Source organism: Sinohyriopsis cumingii, chromosome 9 (assembly GCF_028554795.1).
Source record: "Sinohyriopsis cumingii isolate HCF-2022 chromosome 9, ASM2855479v2, whole genome shotgun sequence".
NCBI lineage: Eukaryota > Metazoa > Mollusca > Bivalvia > Unionida > Unionidae > Sinohyriopsis > Sinohyriopsis cumingii.
Window position 1 is genome coordinate 80,900,811 of NC_142969.1, and position 18,124 is coordinate 80,918,934.

Here is an 18,124-nt window from a genome sequence, read left to right on the forward strand (position 1 = left end):
AAGACCCCCCAGTATACCACTGGCCTTCTTAAGACTACATCTCTCTCTCTAGAAAGTACAGCACTGGCCCTCTTAAAGCAACATGTCCCTCACTCTAAAGAACCCACCCCCATTATCTGTTGTTGTTGTTCTAGGGTTTAACGCCATTTTTCAGCACAAGATAGGCCATACATGGCGGCCAGAATAACTGGTGGAGGAAGAACCCTGGAAAACCCAGGGAAGAACCACCATCTCACGAGAAGCTACTGACAGGCTTTCCCACGTACCTAAGCTAGCCGAGCCTTGTACTCGAACCCATGCAGACAGATGTGAGATGGCAGTGTTCCGGAACGGTGAGCACTTTAGACCACTCGGGGCCTCCCCACCCCCATTATACCAATGGTCTTCACACTACATTTCTCTGTCCGTAAAGTACAATGCTGGCCCTCTTAAAGTAATGTCTCCCTCACCATAAAGACCCCCATTATACCACTGGCCTTCTTAACACTACATTTCTCTCTCACTGTAAGGTACAGTGCTGGCCCTCCTAAAGCAACATACCCCTCACATAAAGACCCCCTAGTATACCACTGGTCTTATTAAACACTACATTTGACAATTACTCTCAAGACTAGCCATCTCTACTCTACACTATAACAACTCTCTGTATACCACTAGCATCTTGAGTCATAGGTACAGTCAGGAATCCCAATAACTGGGTCAAGGTTTGTACTGCCATTTATACTTTGATAACAGCTATTTACTTTTTTTCTTGTCTAATGAAAACCAATTATCATGTGATTTAATATCATTATATGATCTATTTTTGTGCGTCAAGCAGTTTGTTTTTCTGGTCTATATCTTTACAAAAAGCACAAGTAATTGTCAGCCAAGGTTTGTTAAAAAAAAACATGCCAAAACTGGGCTGTCCACATCCATTGCTAGCATGCACTCTCCATCCCAACTATTAGTAAAGTCCATAACTCATTATCACCTGGACACTCAATCAAGTGAAAAATTAACAGACTTCACACAAAATTTTATGTCATATTTTGAAGTTATGTGGTTAATTCAATAAATCCGTCCTATATTCAGATAATTCTCCCCAATCATTTCCTTTTGCACTCAGTATAAAAATTCTTCAAAATATTTAAATTTAGGATTGACCATGTAATACCTTTTATTCTGAGGTCGCAGCACACAAAGCCTAAAATACCTATTACTCGGAGAGCTCACAGCACACAAATAAATGATAGGCCCTGTAATACCTTATACATAGAAAGAGCTCACAGTACACAAACCTGCAATAGCCCGTAATACCTTACACAAAGAATGAGTTCATACTCTGGCAAAGCTCACACCATGCCAATCAAGGAATGGAATACCTCATACTTTGACAAAACAAGCAAATTACAGAAAGGCTTTGGAATACCGCATACTCTGAACGAGCTGACAGCATGGAAATCAAAGATACGTCATAGAATACCTCACGCTGTTATGCGCTGTATTACCTCGTAGTCAGATACAGCTCACAGCAAACAAGCCAAAGAATGATTATCAGCACAGGTTGTGGGGGGTAATTTATTGCAAAGACAAAGACAAAAAGAGAAACACGCTTACCAGCCATTCACTATGTTGACAGAAGGCATAGACAGAAGATTGCTGGGAAGAAGACTTATCTCCTTCATTATATTTGCAAGGCGGACTGGCAATTCATGGCGCAGAAATTCAAATGATGACTTTTCTGTACCAGTCTTGCTGCCTGAAAATGGAAAACGGTCATATGGTAAGCACATAACTATAAATAGCTGATTACTAATACACATTTATAGCTACACAAGTCATTACCTTTTCCTTTTTACTGAAGTGGATTTGTGATCTTACGAGTCCTTATGTGCTACAGGTAATTTTCGTTTCAAAGAACACACACCTTCTACATTAACTAAAACTAATGAATAATGAAACTTAATTTGACCTATTTTTACGGTTACCAGCCACAATTTTCTAAAATATTTGGTTTGAGGAAAAAAAAAAAATTGTAAGAGAAAGAGGGATATCAGCTAAAAACAGATATAGATGTAGTAAGCAAGCACTGTACTTTGGGGTACAAAGTACAATTTTTTGTGTGGGTTTGGACACTTAAGAGTCTTTGATGTGTTTTGCAAGGCTTATGTAAGCTTCCAAACAACTGTTAGCACATTCTCGTTTTCAAAAGGAATATTTTACAGTGATACTTCCCTTATTAGTAACACTGTTATGTGGACATGTAATAGCATTATGTGTGAACTTTACATTACCTGTAACACTGAACATGTACAGCCATTAAGTTATTTTCATTGATTTCTTTCATAAACGCCACAGGTAAATAAGAATTTTACAAAATTTTAAATAAAGGTTTTAAAATGTACAATTCATCAGTACTGTACAAATTGGGAAGTTTCAAACTGACCTGAAATAAAATACTTAAAAATCCAAGGCCATAATGATTTCAAGGATAACATAAACAAAGGATGTAAAAACCATAAACCACATTTCTGCAGATGTCCTTGACAGCCATACTGTAGGACTGTCTCACAGATTTTATGTATGTTTAGATACGGTATTTGGTAATGAAAAGAACTGCTATACATACTCTCTGGGAAAGTATAAAACATTTCTCAACAAAAGTCCCCAAAAAGTCTAAGACTGCACACATGGCTGGCATATACCAAAATGGCTCCAATGGGCCTTAGATTGCTCGCATGGCTTACATTAGCCAAAGATGCTCAAATGGGCCTTAGATTGCTCATGTGGCTTGCATTAGCCAAAGATGCTCCAATAGGCCTTAGATTGCTCACGTGGCTTGCATATGCCAAAGATGCTCCAATGGGCCTTAGATTGCTCACATGGCTTGCATTAGCTAAAGATGCTCAAATGGGCCTTAGATTGCTTGCGTGGTTTGCATATACCAAAGAGGTTCATGAGGGCCTCAAGGTAGATTAGTTCTTAGCTAATTGTGTTACCCTCTTTAAATAAAGTCATTATTATTATTATTATTATTTGGTTCCAATGGGCTTTAGATTGCTTACGTATATGGCATATGTCAATCATGCTGGTGGCAAAACAGTACCGTTTTTCCAACATAATACTATTTTTTAGTTAACATCTCATGGTTCAGCGACACATCAAGCAGAATGTGGATACCTAGGTCTCTTTCATTATGCCCCTCATCCTGATGTATGCTACCACGTACTAATCTGTTCAGTGAATGGTAAAGGTTCATGCTTTGGCCCGCTCAGTCACAACCGAATACCTGACTGTTTTTCAAGCACCTGTACTGGACATTCAACTGACTTCAGAAAATTCACTTGGCCCACCTAAATTTTCACTTGTCCAAATTTTAAATTCCTAGCTTTATGCTTGAAGAGATGTGTGCATTTTAATACACAGGCGGGAGAAAGAATGCACAACATATTTCCTCAAAGAGATATAAAAAATTGTCAAGATATCTTGTAAACAATTTCTTACTGATATGGTAGCATTCATACTTCATCAGCATTTCTGTAAAGGAATTTACTTTAATTCAGATTTTTCCTTGCTTCTTTTTTAGCACCTGATCAACTGTCCGTTGCACCATGTTTAGGGATTCAAGAGGTCCTGAACTAGCATAAGGCATGCATGATGAATCCTACATTTTTGCAGTTCCATGTTAGCCAATGTTGTGGTGGAATTTAAAACCTGTACCAGTTTAGGACATTGTCTGAAATAATTACAAAACAATCTTTTCCAAGTCAATCAAATCGAGCCATAGAGAATTATTAACCTAATGTAGCCAAACATTTCTTAGTCATGAAGTCCTATATGACATTTTTTGCTGTCCGAGTCTGGCTTATGTTTCTATTGAGAAACAATTATAGCTGACTCGTTTTATCCTCCACTTATCTGTGCATATAATGGCCAATCAAGGGACATGATACAATTGTTCACAACAAACAGGTGTCCTTTATATACATTATCAGTACTATTGATGTGTAAATGCAGTTATGAATGGAACTGATTGGGTATCACTGGTATCATGTACACTCCAGTCATATAGAGTTACTACTTTTGTGTACATGACAAGTAAGTTTCCTCCAAAGCTCCCTCAGGGCACCATCTCACCCAATAAAATAATGAAAAAAGATTATTCCTGTTCCTTTCAAATTAATTTAAAACATCCCAGCCGAAGTGAACAGAATGTGTTCATTGCCAATACATATAAGCTCCTTTACTGGCTGACAGCATACTATAAACAATGGTTGCATTATTATTTTGGCAAGTACAATGCAAAAAGTGAAGTTACCTCATGCAGATGATGTAATATACATATAAACAATTAAACTGCACACAATAAAAAATAAATAAACATTAACAAGGTCATAGACAAAAAAAGTTGTTCTCTGCCTTATTTTTATTCTACCTTACTAGTACTGTAGTGGCACCACCAGTCATGTCCAAAACAAAAACAAAGAACCACGGGCACGTGATTCCGGTAAACTAAAGTGTACACTCATCAATTACAACACTGTGATCTGTGTATGGAGCATAACCGATGCCATGGCGGCCCCAATTAGTCACTAAGTCCCATGGCCCCATTTAGTCACTAAAATGGCCCATTCAAAATGCGTGAAAATGAAAATACATCCATGCCACTTAAGGAACTTTAAGCCTCTGCTTTTGTTGTTGTTGTAAGATTCGTGTAGCAGTGTTTTTGACAAGCCTTACAAGAAACTTCTTACCAAATTCAGTCAACTGTTCCAAAGTGAGTGAGTTAGGACAGTACTTGGAATATTTATCACACTCGGGGTCATCAGGAGAAGAATCAGAATACAGGCTTTTCTTCCTTCTAACTGCACTTTTACTAAATGTTTCCTCTGTTTTCTGTTGTTCATCTTGACTCCCATATGCCTTAATATTCGTGTCCAAATCCTTTTTAGTTGAGACACATCGGAAAAACTGCTGAAAGATGCCAACCACTCTTTGTTCATACGATTTCCGGACAGTTATTGCAATTCCAAAACGTAAAAACATATTCGATATATAAAGTCCCACAATTTACAAAGTTACGTTGATCAACTTCACAGGAACCACTTCGACAACGTATGCAGTATACCGTTTTCGCACTACGTGCTTATTTATACAACCTGTTTATCCGTCTAAAAATAGCATTATCTCCGCTTTTCTTTTCTTTCAGAACGTGGTTGGTTTCCACTGATCAATGAGTTCCAAGGTCAGTCTAAATACTTAGAGGGGAATAACAATTCTGACATGAACTAGATTATGGAGAGCGGTTCACCGAGATAATGCAGAATCAACAAGCCCATAAATGCATCGTTCTTGACCTAACACTCTGTACCAGTCCAAGGCGGAATTTTCTCGTTTGCAAAGAAGTATAAACCCCCGTCCAATGGTCAGGTCGCTCAAGACCGATAAGAGCCAGTCACTGACCTATATACCAAAGTGCGATTATTTCTATTTGGTGATTCTCTGTTTATCCTTTCCTGCCCGTTAGCGATACAATGGCGAAGATCAACCTTCGGAGATACTAATAATGTATGAAGCTCGTCGCACAGCAAATTTAACTTGTCCCTCCACATTTTTTCCATAATTATTCCTTGACAATAAGAAATGAAATGTGTGCATAAATACACAACTCACCCGAAATGTTTCCTTTTGTCTCTGGGTATCAAAATTATTCGAAGTTATACAATATACTAATATAGACTATATCTTACTAAAAATGTTATATTTTTTAAAATAAAATATAAAACGGGGTGGGGGATTTATATTTCTACCATGTCATGACATAACGGAGCAATGTTTCGATCAGTCATTGTCTATCCCATTTGAAATGATAGTGACGTTTTAATGTTACAGATTGTAACACTGACCTATGTGGGTACCTATGTGGGTACCGGTAAAACAACACTAAAAATATTAGAAAAATACTGCATGTTTTATTTGTGTCTTACTCTAACATTCCATGTACTGATTATCAACCTCCACAATCAGCTTTTAATAGCCAACAAATAAATAAATAATTAAATTTATAAATAAATAATAAAACACATTTCAATTAGGCTAAAACTTACCAAAATCGACTAAAGTCTGAATGGAGACCGGTTGAGGATGAAACTGACAATAATGTTCCAGAAGAAATCCTAATTGCTGCATTAAATACCTTGTGACCCTCATTTTTATTTTCTGCACAATTTGTTAATTCAAAATTTGTGTGCTGGTTTGTAGTCAGCCGGTAGAAAGCGGCTTCCATTCTACATCTGTGTCAAGATATCTACAGTTCGCGGTCAATATACATGGATGACGTCATGGAAATATTGTTGGAGGGGATTAGTGTGCGGTCATTCGGATTACTTCGAAGTTTAAAGTTGCTGGTCTACTTTATAGTATCATTACACTCCCCCCCTCCCGGTGTTTGCAAACGTTCGGTGAAACAAATATACATTCTGTCCTACTCTTATACTCTTGCATGCACGTCTTACACTGTCATTGAGAACAAAGTTACATTGTCAATTTCACGACAAAGTCAGGTACATGTACTCAACTGCATTTAAGAGAGATAACTCTGCTGGAACTAAATTGGGGTAAGAGTTATCCCGTCACAACAGATGCATTTTCAAGGATGTGTATCACATTTAAAAAAGAAAAAGAAAACCACACACATACACATAAAAGATACAAAATATGACATAGATATAAATTAACATAATCTTACATGTTGCCAAGAGACAACTTTGTTAAGCCTGACAGAAACCACAATTCTAAGCATAATGCACCAATAATAGTATAGAGTTCTCACATAGGGACATGAATTTGGGGTGGGGTGAGTAGGGGCATCTCTAAACATATTTTGACCTATATCCATAAAACTTAGCAGCTGACCACTACATGTTCGTTCCCCCCACCCCACCCCAAAATAATCTACGGGCGCTCCGGAGTCACAGCTAGTTTTGTTATCTGTTTCTGAATGCAATGTTCCTTACACCTTAAGTTCAGTCTACATGTGAGGTTAGTTTTCTGCAAAAACATTGGTTCTGAAGAGACAGCTAGACGCCCTTATGGAGGAATGAAGAAAGCCTCTGCAAAAGGCGTGTCTGGTACGCAGACGGCGAAACCTCACCAAGGGTGAACACGAAGTGTTAGCCTCAAATCAAAACCAAATTTTTGACGAAGCATAATAACTGGCAGTAAACTTAATTATGCTTGTTTAACAAATCAAAGATGATGACTTCAATATGTCATCAACATTTTTTAAAGAAAGAAAAAACAAATATCTGCTTAATTAATGCGCCTCGCAGCAAGAAAAGCTGTTTTCACCATAAAACAAGGCTACTGAAGATACTGAACAGAAGTGAAAAGATTCACGTCATTGGCTGTTGGACACCTTGCATACCAAATTAGACATGCGTTTATTTGACCCTTTGCATTTGATAAACGTTTATTTGACCCTTTGCATATGACATACATTTATTTGATACCAGATTTAAAAGGGGCCCCGAGTGACCGAGTGGTCTAAAGCTGTTTTCACCATAAAACAAGGCTACTGAAGATATTGAACAGAAGTGAAATGATTCACGTCATTGGCTGTTGGACACCTTGCATACCAAATTAGACATGCGTTTATTTGACCCTTTGCATTTGATAAACGTCTATTTGACCCTTTGCATTTGATAAACGTTTATTTGACCCTTTGCATTTGACATACGTTTATTTGATACCATATTTAAAAGGGGCCCCGAGTGGCCGAGTGGTCTAAAGCGCTCTCCGTTAGGAATTCACTGCCATCTCACCTGTCTGCGTGGGTTCGAGTCTAGGATTCGACCAGTGTGGGTATGTGAGAAAGCCTGCCAGTAGCTTCTCTTGGGTCGGTGGTTCATCCCGGGGTTTTCAAAGAGTTCTTCCTCCACCATTAATACTGGCCGCCATACATAGCCTAACGTGGGCTGAAAAATGACGTTAAACCCCACAACAACCAGATTTGAAAAGGAAATAACCGGAGACACAAAAGTGATGCCTGACAGAATTGACAATTTAACATTGCACTTGCGCAGGACTATATATATATATATATATATATATATATATATATATATATATATATATATATATATATATATATATATATATATATATTAGTTAATTAAAGACAATCCGTGTTAAACATAACAAAATTCAGATAGTAACATCATCAGAGATGGGCAAACAACTTTAAATACTCGCAAAGAGAAGCAAATCGAAATCGTCAGAATACAATTGAGACAGATACAGTAGATGCTTTAATAAATGTCCGATAAAATAAAGACAATTATTACAATTGAAAACAATGAATTTAAGATGTCTGTAAATGTGTATGAAAGTTTGGGAAGTTAAGAATTGCCTCGTGCAGCTAGATCATGGAATAACTGCCATATTCCAACACCTAATAGAAACTGTGATAAACCAGTGAGAACAACTCAGGAGAGAATGTCAAATACTTAATTTTTGATTATATTTGCTTTAAGCGACAAGGATGTTCTGCTTTTGGTAGACATTGCCCCTCTATATTGAAAAGGTGATGGAAGGTACCATTACGTTGGAATATATAAATGATTTTTCAAAATTAGTGATAAACAGACAACACACACAAATTGTTACGACGATACAGTCATAAACTTAGCAACAGAAATAAGCAGAATCAACGAGGCTTTTTTTATATAAAAGAAACATAACAATTTAGTTATCAAAGTTATAAATGAAAATTGAGATCTTACAGTTTTGCGAACTGAATCCAAAAGTAATCCCGAAAAATGTCTATTCAAATCCAAAATAATGATAAGTTCCATTTAAATATCAGAACCAGAAATATAATGGTCCGCCAAAATTAGGATTTTGAGAAAATGGCGTTGTCCAGAACACTTTTGAATAATTTACATTATTCCAAAATTATATTATGGTCCAATGAACACTTTCTATTTTCCACTGAACAAACAAATATTTTTCCGCTTTAATAATATCTAAATACAACATAAAATACGTACGCAGACTTGATGTTACAACAAGAATACAGTTAATAAGAATAAGAAAACTGCACTTACATACAGGCTAGAAGACATGCATACAATCATTATTACTACCTTCTTGACAAATCACAAATTTCCAACATGGTAGAAGAACTGACATGATTTAAATCACCCAATCGTAATTAACTTAATTCTTTTAAGAAGCCACCTGACAGATCCGTTCAGTGTGAAAAAGGCCTGATAAACGTATTTACTAATAATTGTATTATAATAATTGTCAATAAATACGTTAAGTATATTTTTTTTTACATAGATTCCACGCCAAATCCAGACAATCACTACAACTTAGTCTCGAATAAACATTAAAAAAGTCAGTGCGTGTGTGTGTGAGAGAGAGAGAGAGAGAGAGAGAGAGAGAGAGAGAGAGAGAGTGAGATTTGGATTTTTAACGTAGCTTTATTTTTTAAAAAAAAATTGTCATATTGCTACGATGTCTGCATTGTGACAGTTTACTGTGATGTCTAGCACTAAATCATCATGCCGCCGACATGTAGCTCCATATCACATCCACAAACATTAGCATGACACCAAACCGGCCAGTCCCAACACTAACCTCTTAATGCTGAGCGCATAACGATGCAGCTGTTAGTACCATTTTTAAAAGCCTTTGATATGACTCGGCCAGGTTTTGAATCCGCGACCTCCTTTGTCATAGGAGGACGCCGAAACCACTTAGACCAATGTAGCGGTCAGATTAAATCATGTTTTGCAACACACACAAAACACAAAAACAAATATGGATATACATAAAACCTCCCCTGATAAGGAAAATAAAGATTTATGCAATAAAGCTTTCGTTTTCCATATAAATCAAATACACACATGATAATGATACTAAAAAGTACACAGGAAGAGGTATAATGAATATACAAAATGTATACAAAATAATGCGATATAAAACTCCCATGTACGTGAAATTACATCTGCGATTAAATGTTCATTTCCATTGATGTGCCTAATGTCGATGTTGTATTCTTGCAACATCAAGCCATATCTTGACCTCTAATTTTTATGTTTCATTTTGTTGATGAAAGTAAGAAAGTTGTGATCAGTGAATACAACACTCGGAGGAGCTAAATTTACACACACCTCAAAGAGCTGTAAAGCCAAACTTAAAGACAAGCACTCCTCGATAGTGGATTAATTTGGTGTTTATTGTTTTAGAGAAATAGCATATTGGATGATTCAGGCCATTTTGATCTCCTGAATTATAACGCCACCATCCACAACACCACTTGCGTGAACAGTAACTTTAAATGGTTGATTGGAATTTGAAGCTGAAAGAACTGGTGCGCTTTTAAGTATGGCTTTTAACTTGTCGAATGACTCCTGTCATTCGTCAGAGCAATAAAACCTGATCTTTGTACTCAATAACTTGACCAGGGACTCAGGAATTACAGAAATATTGGAGCAAACTTTCCGATAATATCCAGCTATAATAAAAAAATCGCATCAGTCGCTTTTTAACGATAGGCACAGATAATTCAGCGATAGCTTTAACTTTAGCTTCTACAAGCTCGACTTGAACATGTCCCACAGTCTTAAAATCGTGACACAAGCTCGGTACAACTCACATTTACTTAAATTGCTAGATTTGCCTCACCCAGTCGGACGAATAATTTCTAGATAGTATACAGCTTATCTTTCCAGGTGTCACTATTTAACGACGTCGTCGATATATGTATCACAGCCATCTATACCAGATTGTATCATGTTCATTAAGCACTGGAATGTTCAGGAAGAATATTCCCTACCAAATGGCATTGCTTTGTATTGGTAGAGTCTAGCTTGATTTGAAAAGTCAAAATTTCGTTTGCTCTATCCGTAAGTTGAATCTGAATCCTTTTAACAGGTCAAACTCTGTGACATAGTTTGCATTTCTAATTCTATTAACATAATCAATTTTTGGTATTGGAAAAAAGTCTGTTTTGGTGACACTATTCATTTTCCTGTATTTAGTGCACATACGGAAATAATTATCTAGTTTTGACACAACAATATATGACGCACTCCAATTACTTTTGCTTGGCTCCTTAAAGTCAGTCTCGAACAAATATTCAATTTCCTTTCTCAAAACATTTCTGCTTGAGAGGATTCATCCCGCAAGAGTTGTTTTACAAGTGTAGAATCTACAATTTCAGCATCATGGTAGATACTGTTTTTTTCCAGTTGGAACATCTGGAAACAAGTGCTCATATTCATATTTTAGCTGTTTCGAATTTACCTTTCCTTGTGGCTGTAGATGTGAACGTTTCTTGTCCACATTGCTTAATATTTCAGAATTTTAAAGACTGGTTGAATCAAAGTCACAACTATCCGGTTGTACATCATCATTTAAGTAGTCACTGTGTGGGACATGAACAACTAAATTTATGGAATGATTTACCGAGCTATCTGCATCAACATAATCCTTCAACAGATTTATATGGTAGAGTTGTTTCTGTTTCCATCCCCTCACGTGTGTGAATGATATAACTTTAGTCACTTTCTTTTTAACTGTGTATGGACCATATTACCTAACTTGAAGAGTTTGTGGTATGGGTAAGTGAACCAGAACTTTACCACCTGGCTGAAAACTTTTTTTGTAATTTTGTCATACCTTATTTTCATTTTTGATTGAGTAGACTGATTATTATTTCTTGCCATCTCACAAGCTTTCAACAGTTTGTATTTTAAATCAGAGACATAATCAAGTAAATTAATCAAGGATTCCTTTGTTAAAATTAGTTTCTCTTTCAACAACTTCAATGGTCGATGAACAGTGTCCAACAATAAGTTCAAAGTGCTCAATCCCAGGGGCTCTTGAACTGGCTCCCTAACAGCAAACAACAGTGAATTAACACCTTCGTCCCAATCTTTTCTAGTATATTGTTTACTATGACCTTTTCATATGCTTTAAAGCCTAAAGGAATCTTTCCAACACTCCTGACGTTCAGGGTGAAGTGCACACCTAATTCGTACGTAACTTGTTGGAAGATCCCCGACATCAAATTAGAACCTTGATCAGACTGGGTAGATTTGGGAAAGTCAAAACGTGTAAAGAACTTTATTAAGGCTTTCACTGTAGTGTTGGTCTTCATATTCCGTAAAGGAGTTCCTTAATCCTTCTTGACGCACAGTCAACTAGTATTGGTTTGTCTTAGGTAAGGTACATACACTGGTTACGATTATTCTGTTAAATGGTTGGTCAAATGTAGGAATATGTCGTAAATGAGCTTTTTGTATCTTTTAGTTGGGCTATCCCACCATTTGACATGTGTGACAAGATCTACAGTATTTCGAAATATCACATTTGATTATCAGGCAAGAAAAGAATGATTAAGATTTTGTGATAGGTTTTATTGACTTCTAAATGTCCAGTAAAGGGAGTCTCATTAGCTAAATTAAGAATTTCCTGTCTATATGACTTAGAAATCAACAATTTGATAGCTCACTGACCACTTGTCACCAGAGAGTACTTCAGGTGGTCTCCATTTTCTCATGGACCCCATTTTCTTAAAAATAGCAAGTTAACACACCTCTTCAGAATCAGCTCACTAACAGCTATCTGAAACAAACAGGAGCTCCAACTATCTTTCTCATGATCGACAAGTGACTGATCGACAAGTGATTGTTATTTGTCACCTTTATTAAAAATAAGAGAATGAGAGGTTAAAAGAGGGACACAATGATCAATACCTTTTGATTGATCAATAACAGTAGTAAAAGTGACCTTATCAAAAGCTTGACATATACAAGTGTCAGCTAAAGGAATATTTTCCTGAACAACATCATTCTGAAGAGTTCTTTATGCCATAGCACTAATAAATGCACAAGCTGCGTATAAATCAGGGATTTCTTTTTCAATAGGATCAAACTTTTGATTGAAGCAACTCCTTCCTTATGTAAAAACTTAAGACAAAATAACAACTATGATAAGGGTCATTTTCAAATCAATTATTTCCATTATATTTTGTGTTGTAAACAAGGTCTGGTCCCTTACTAAAAAAATTAGAAAAGAACATGTAATACAGTAGATACACCTGTAATTCCCAAGAGGAACACTGATGTCCCCAACTCAAACTCAAGTAAACATGCTTACCTCAGAATATATAATCTATAATGATACAGAGGTATTAGCAATGAAACATGCTGATTGCAAAAATAACAAGACTTTTGTCAGACAGGCCCTCAAGCCAATTACTATGCTCAATACAGATATACACAACATATAAATAATCATGGGGAAAAGGTAACACAATACAAATGAAATATACATAACAGTGGGGTTTATATTAGGCAGAAGTGGACAATTCATTCCTATTTCCTATGTTCTCATTTTAAATCAGTCTGCAGTGTTTCAATATAATTTGAGAAGACTCATTTGTTTGGATTATTCATTGGAATTACAAAGTGCTCATTGACTTTGGACTAAAATATTATTCTGGGATTATTGTAAATTCATTCAAGGATATTTTGGACAATGCCACCATGATACATGAAGACTGTTGGCACTCCATCTAATTCAAGGATATTGGTACATCTGCAGATCCAAATCTGAAAATTCATATGGAACATTTATTTTGAAATGTCATCAAGTTTTAGGACTATTTTGGATTTAATTCACAATACTGTAAGTTCCTCTAAAAGTTTAATTTTCTTTCTGTTCATAGTTCAAGAAGTTTACCATCTACACTGGACTAGATAATGAAATTGTCAATCTTGCTCAAAAACTGGTCTTGTGGCAGATCAATAATTTGATAAAAGACAAACATGAAGTTGGCAATCCATGGATTACTGTCAAGAGACTAAGCTGCAATGGCAGGTCCTCTCTCTGTTGAATGTTCCTGGATTGCTCTACCTACAGGTCAAGCAGGGCCATGGGTGGCCAAGTGGTCTAATGTGCTCACCATTATGAATCAGTGCCATCTCTCCTGTCTGGTTGGGTTTGTGTTTCAGGCTCGGCCAATGCTGCTATGTGAGAAATGCTTGGGTTGGTGGTTCTTTCCGGGTTCTTCCTGCCATAAAGAGCCAATCGTGTACTGAAAATTGCATTAAATTCCACAAAAACAACAACAATAGGTCAAGTAGATCAATGAACACTTTGGACACGAGGATAAATTATTTGTTGAATTTTAAAAAGCTTCACTTTTCATTCTTTTCTATTACTTTTTTTAAGATCACAGAGTCATAATACTTCTCTTCCACTCTTTATCATAAAACATGGAATCCAAATCACTATTGTGCAAGTTATCGAAATCAATTGCACTTGTCACTAGACACAGTTTGTACCTGTAGTTAGTGGCTTCATCTTTCACACCAAGCCAAAAAGATGTTTCTGTCATGAACATTTTTCATGATTCTAAATATGCTTGATGAATGTTTCACCAATGTTACTTTCAGAAATAATGCTAAAATGATTATTAACGCTAAGCAAATTTACTCATATGATGCATGACATGTTGACATTTTTTTTAGAGAGTTTCATGAATTAAACAAATTTAAATTTTAGCAATCATAAATCTAAACATACAAAAAGTGAAATTTGGAAAAGTTCGGAAAGTGGTAACATTTTTAATAACATACTAGACATTAGATTGTCATCAAAGAAAAAGAGAAGGAATATTCTTGCTTGTGCAAACTCAGAACCTCGTATTCCAAAGTCATGTACATGTTACACAGTAACTAGTTGCAAACCTGTATGCCACACATTAACACACCAAAAACTATTCAAAGAAATAAGTTTATATTTTTGTCTTTTGGCTCAATAGCCAAAGGCTCCAATAGTCATAAACAGGAAACTACATACTTCAATATCTACATGAAAATAATTATAAGACTTAGATCTATGTTACAACTATGTGACTGACAGTTCATTGCCATATTACTGATTTTTTATGATAAAAATTTGTTTTTATATTTTTAATACAATAACAAGTAAATAAAAGGACACATGTGGAGACATCCGCATAGAATGCCCTATTTTTTATTATTATAAAGTCTGAACATCTAAGATTTGACAATTTTCAACATTATTATTCATTACGACAATAGGTTGTGGTCAGATTAATTAGGAACAATCACCACACTTACATTGTTAATGATGGGGGCCATACTTTGAGCCATTAAGTACAACAAGCCAAGCAGGATGGCTTTTTGTGTTAGAAACGTACCTTTTCCAAACTGAAATTAACATCATATTCTGATTCTAACATTTTATAACAGTGTTAAAATGGTCACTTCCTTGATTTATGCAGAAGCCAAATATTTACTTGGTAAAGACCATTTAAGTTTCTGATGGTGAGGGAGGGCTAAATGCTTGAAAACTATTGTCTTGTTCTGATTTGTAGTATCAAAAATGGACACCATCCCATTCCTTGTTTCATCTGAAACAAATTTATCATGTGATGAATGAAAGAAAAAAATAATATCCCAGTCTGAAGGTAGCCTCACTAATTAAATGGCTAGTCATTTAATGTACATGTGCAGTCAGAATTGAACAAGTTCATATTTGTGTATATGTATATTAAGCCACATAATTTGGCTCTATTTCCTAGACTAAATGACCACTTCGATGGCCTAGTGGTTAGTATGTCTGCCTCAGATGTGGGAGGTCGGAGGTTTGATCCCTGGCTGAGTCATACCAAAGACTTATAAAAATGGTACAAGCAGCTGCTTCGCTAGGAGTTCAGCATTAAGAGGGTAATGTTAGGACTGGTCGACCTGGTGTCAGGATAATGTGACTGAGTGGGACATGATACCACATGTCTGCAGTATGACACCCCAGTGCTAGACATCACTGTAAACTGACAAACTGTTGGCATCATAGCAATAAGACTGAAAAATTGTTAATGCTGCGTTAAAAATCCAAATCACACACACACACACACAGACTAAACATGTGGTTCATATTTAAGTGTAAATTCAGTGTTTTCTCTTTTGTTGTCTTTTTAAAACAGGAGTAGCTGTTATCTTAATTTAATTATCCATACCTCGCAGTATTACTTTTCATGCTTAAACAGTAGGTTTAGTTTACTGTTCAACAGAATCTCAACAAGGTGCACTTCTCGTCAAGTCTATGTGCCAGTATGTTCAGATTTCTTTGAATAATGTAAAAGCGTTAACTTACAGCAAAAGAAGTTAATCAATATTTCTAAATGTACTGAATATACATGAATTTTGAAATTATTTGTTATTGTCCATATATATAATCAAAACAAAGATTGTTGAAATGGTATCTGATTGTAAATCACTCATGGCATCTTGCTCTCTCAATGGGTGATCTTCATTCATAGGCTGTTTAAATGCAGTCAATACAGTTTATCAGTCCCTCCACAGTGTAAATGCCACTGGCATGCCAGCTGAGGCATGGTGGTGGCTTGTAGGCATTTATTGTTCCATTGTGGAGTGAAAATAGAGGAGATTATATCCCCCACTGAGCCACATTATGTTTAAAAAAATCACATAATCTATACTACTATAGTTCCAGTGTAACTGTTAAAAACAATCTATAATAAGGTACTCTGTTATGTTCTTTTCTCCATCCACTGTTACGTTTAAAAAAAATCACATAAGCTATACTACTATAGTTCCAGTGTAACTGTTAAAAACAATCTATAATAAGGTACTCTGTTATGTTCTTTTCTCCATCCACTGTTACGTACTTCTCATCGTCCTCTGTTATGTACTTTTCAGTGACCTGTTTTGTACTTATCACTGTCCTCTGTTATGTACTTCTCACCGCCCTCTGTTATGTACTTCTCACTGTCCTCTGTTATGTACTTCTCACCATCCTCTGTTATGTACTTATCACCGTCTCACCGCCCACTGTTATGTACTTCTCACCGTCCACTGTTATGTATCTCATAGTATTGACAGCACTCATTATGAGAGGTCATTCTCATTCTTCTGAACAATGGCAAATCTCTCAAATTGATTTACCTGGTCTCTTGGTGTTTGAGGAAATGAAATTCTTCTTTTTTCCAATGCACTTAAATTTAATTCATAAACAACCATCTTCATTACTTATTTATTCATATGCTTTAGGCGCACAAGGAAAACCCACTACAACATGGCAAGTACATGACAGATAAAAAAAAAAGAATTGAAATAAACTGAGTATTTTATTTCCTGGCTTGGACCTATCAAAGTTATTGGAAATCTGATGCCAATGGGTATTCCGTGAACACCACATAATAATCTTGAATACCAGACACCAAGATGATAATCTTGACATGAAAACCAAGACGATTCAGTGACCAAGACTAAATGGGTGTGCAGTTGATTACATGGCTCTTCTTGAGTGTGTGTTTTTAGTTATCATATACATTGAACATTATTTCAAACATGCACTTGTTCCAATAAGATAGATAAGATTGATCAAATGAACTATCATTGAATAATGTCAGCACATAGGGAAGTAGCAATATGCTGTCTAAATGCCAACAAATTGTTTTGCATATAAAAAATATTTCTTCTTTTAATCAACTGGCTTTTTTGTATAATTCATAAATATGCAGCATATGTAGAGTACATGTAATGTTAGCATGATGTTCAAAACAGTTCATTCAAGTACTGCTGAAACTGATTGTAAGGAAGAGTTTTAAAGAATACATTCTCTATGACCAACATTTCTCTATCATGTATATGAGTATCATAATTTGTTAAAAATGTTTTTTTTTATGTTTTTCTAATTTCATGGTGTTTATTTTTGTCATCATATCATTATATGTTTTTATCTTATAGATGTTGTCTAATGTTGTAAAGTGCTTAGAGCTTCTAAAGATTAGGCGCTATACAAAGTCCTCATTATTATTATTATAATTCAAAATTTCAACACTGCAAACAATGGTAAGTTTACTGAGAAAAAAATTAATATACATGTCTCTATCTGATAATCTAATATAACTATGTTCCAATGGCTAACCAGTGATACCATTGTCTATATCTGCTAATCCATATGTATCTATCTGCTAATCCATTGCACCTATGTCTCTATGCCAATCCATTGTACCTCTGTCTCTATGCCAATCCATTGTACCTCTGTCTCTATGCCAATCCACTGTACCTAT

At 35.7% G+C, this 18,124-nt stretch overlaps 1 protein-coding gene across 4 annotated transcripts in view; it reads right to left on the reverse strand.

Annotated features, from left to right (window-relative positions):
• The window catches only part of LOC149792115 (pyruvate dehydrogenase (acetyl-transferring) kinase isozyme 2, mitochondrial-like), a 54,256-nt gene extending 47,978 nt beyond the window's left edge, over positions 1-6,278 (reverse strand). For 2 of the 4 annotated variants that reach the window (XM_089970638.1, XM_089970637.1), the window contains exons 1-2: positions 6,090-6,278; positions 1,600-1,741 (exon numbers count right to left, since the gene is read on the reverse strand). In XM_089970638.1, coding sequence (XP_089826764.1) covers positions 1,600-1,741; positions 6,090-6,192 — 245 coding nt within the window. In that variant the 5' untranslated portion in view covers positions 6,193-6,278. Of the gene's footprint in view, positions 1-1,599; positions 1,742-4,736; positions 5,612-6,089 lie in introns of those variants that run through there. The other 2 variants (XM_089970634.1, XM_089970636.1) reach the window with 2 other exon arrangements.
• Between the last annotated feature and the right edge of the window lie 11,846 nt (positions 6,279-18,124).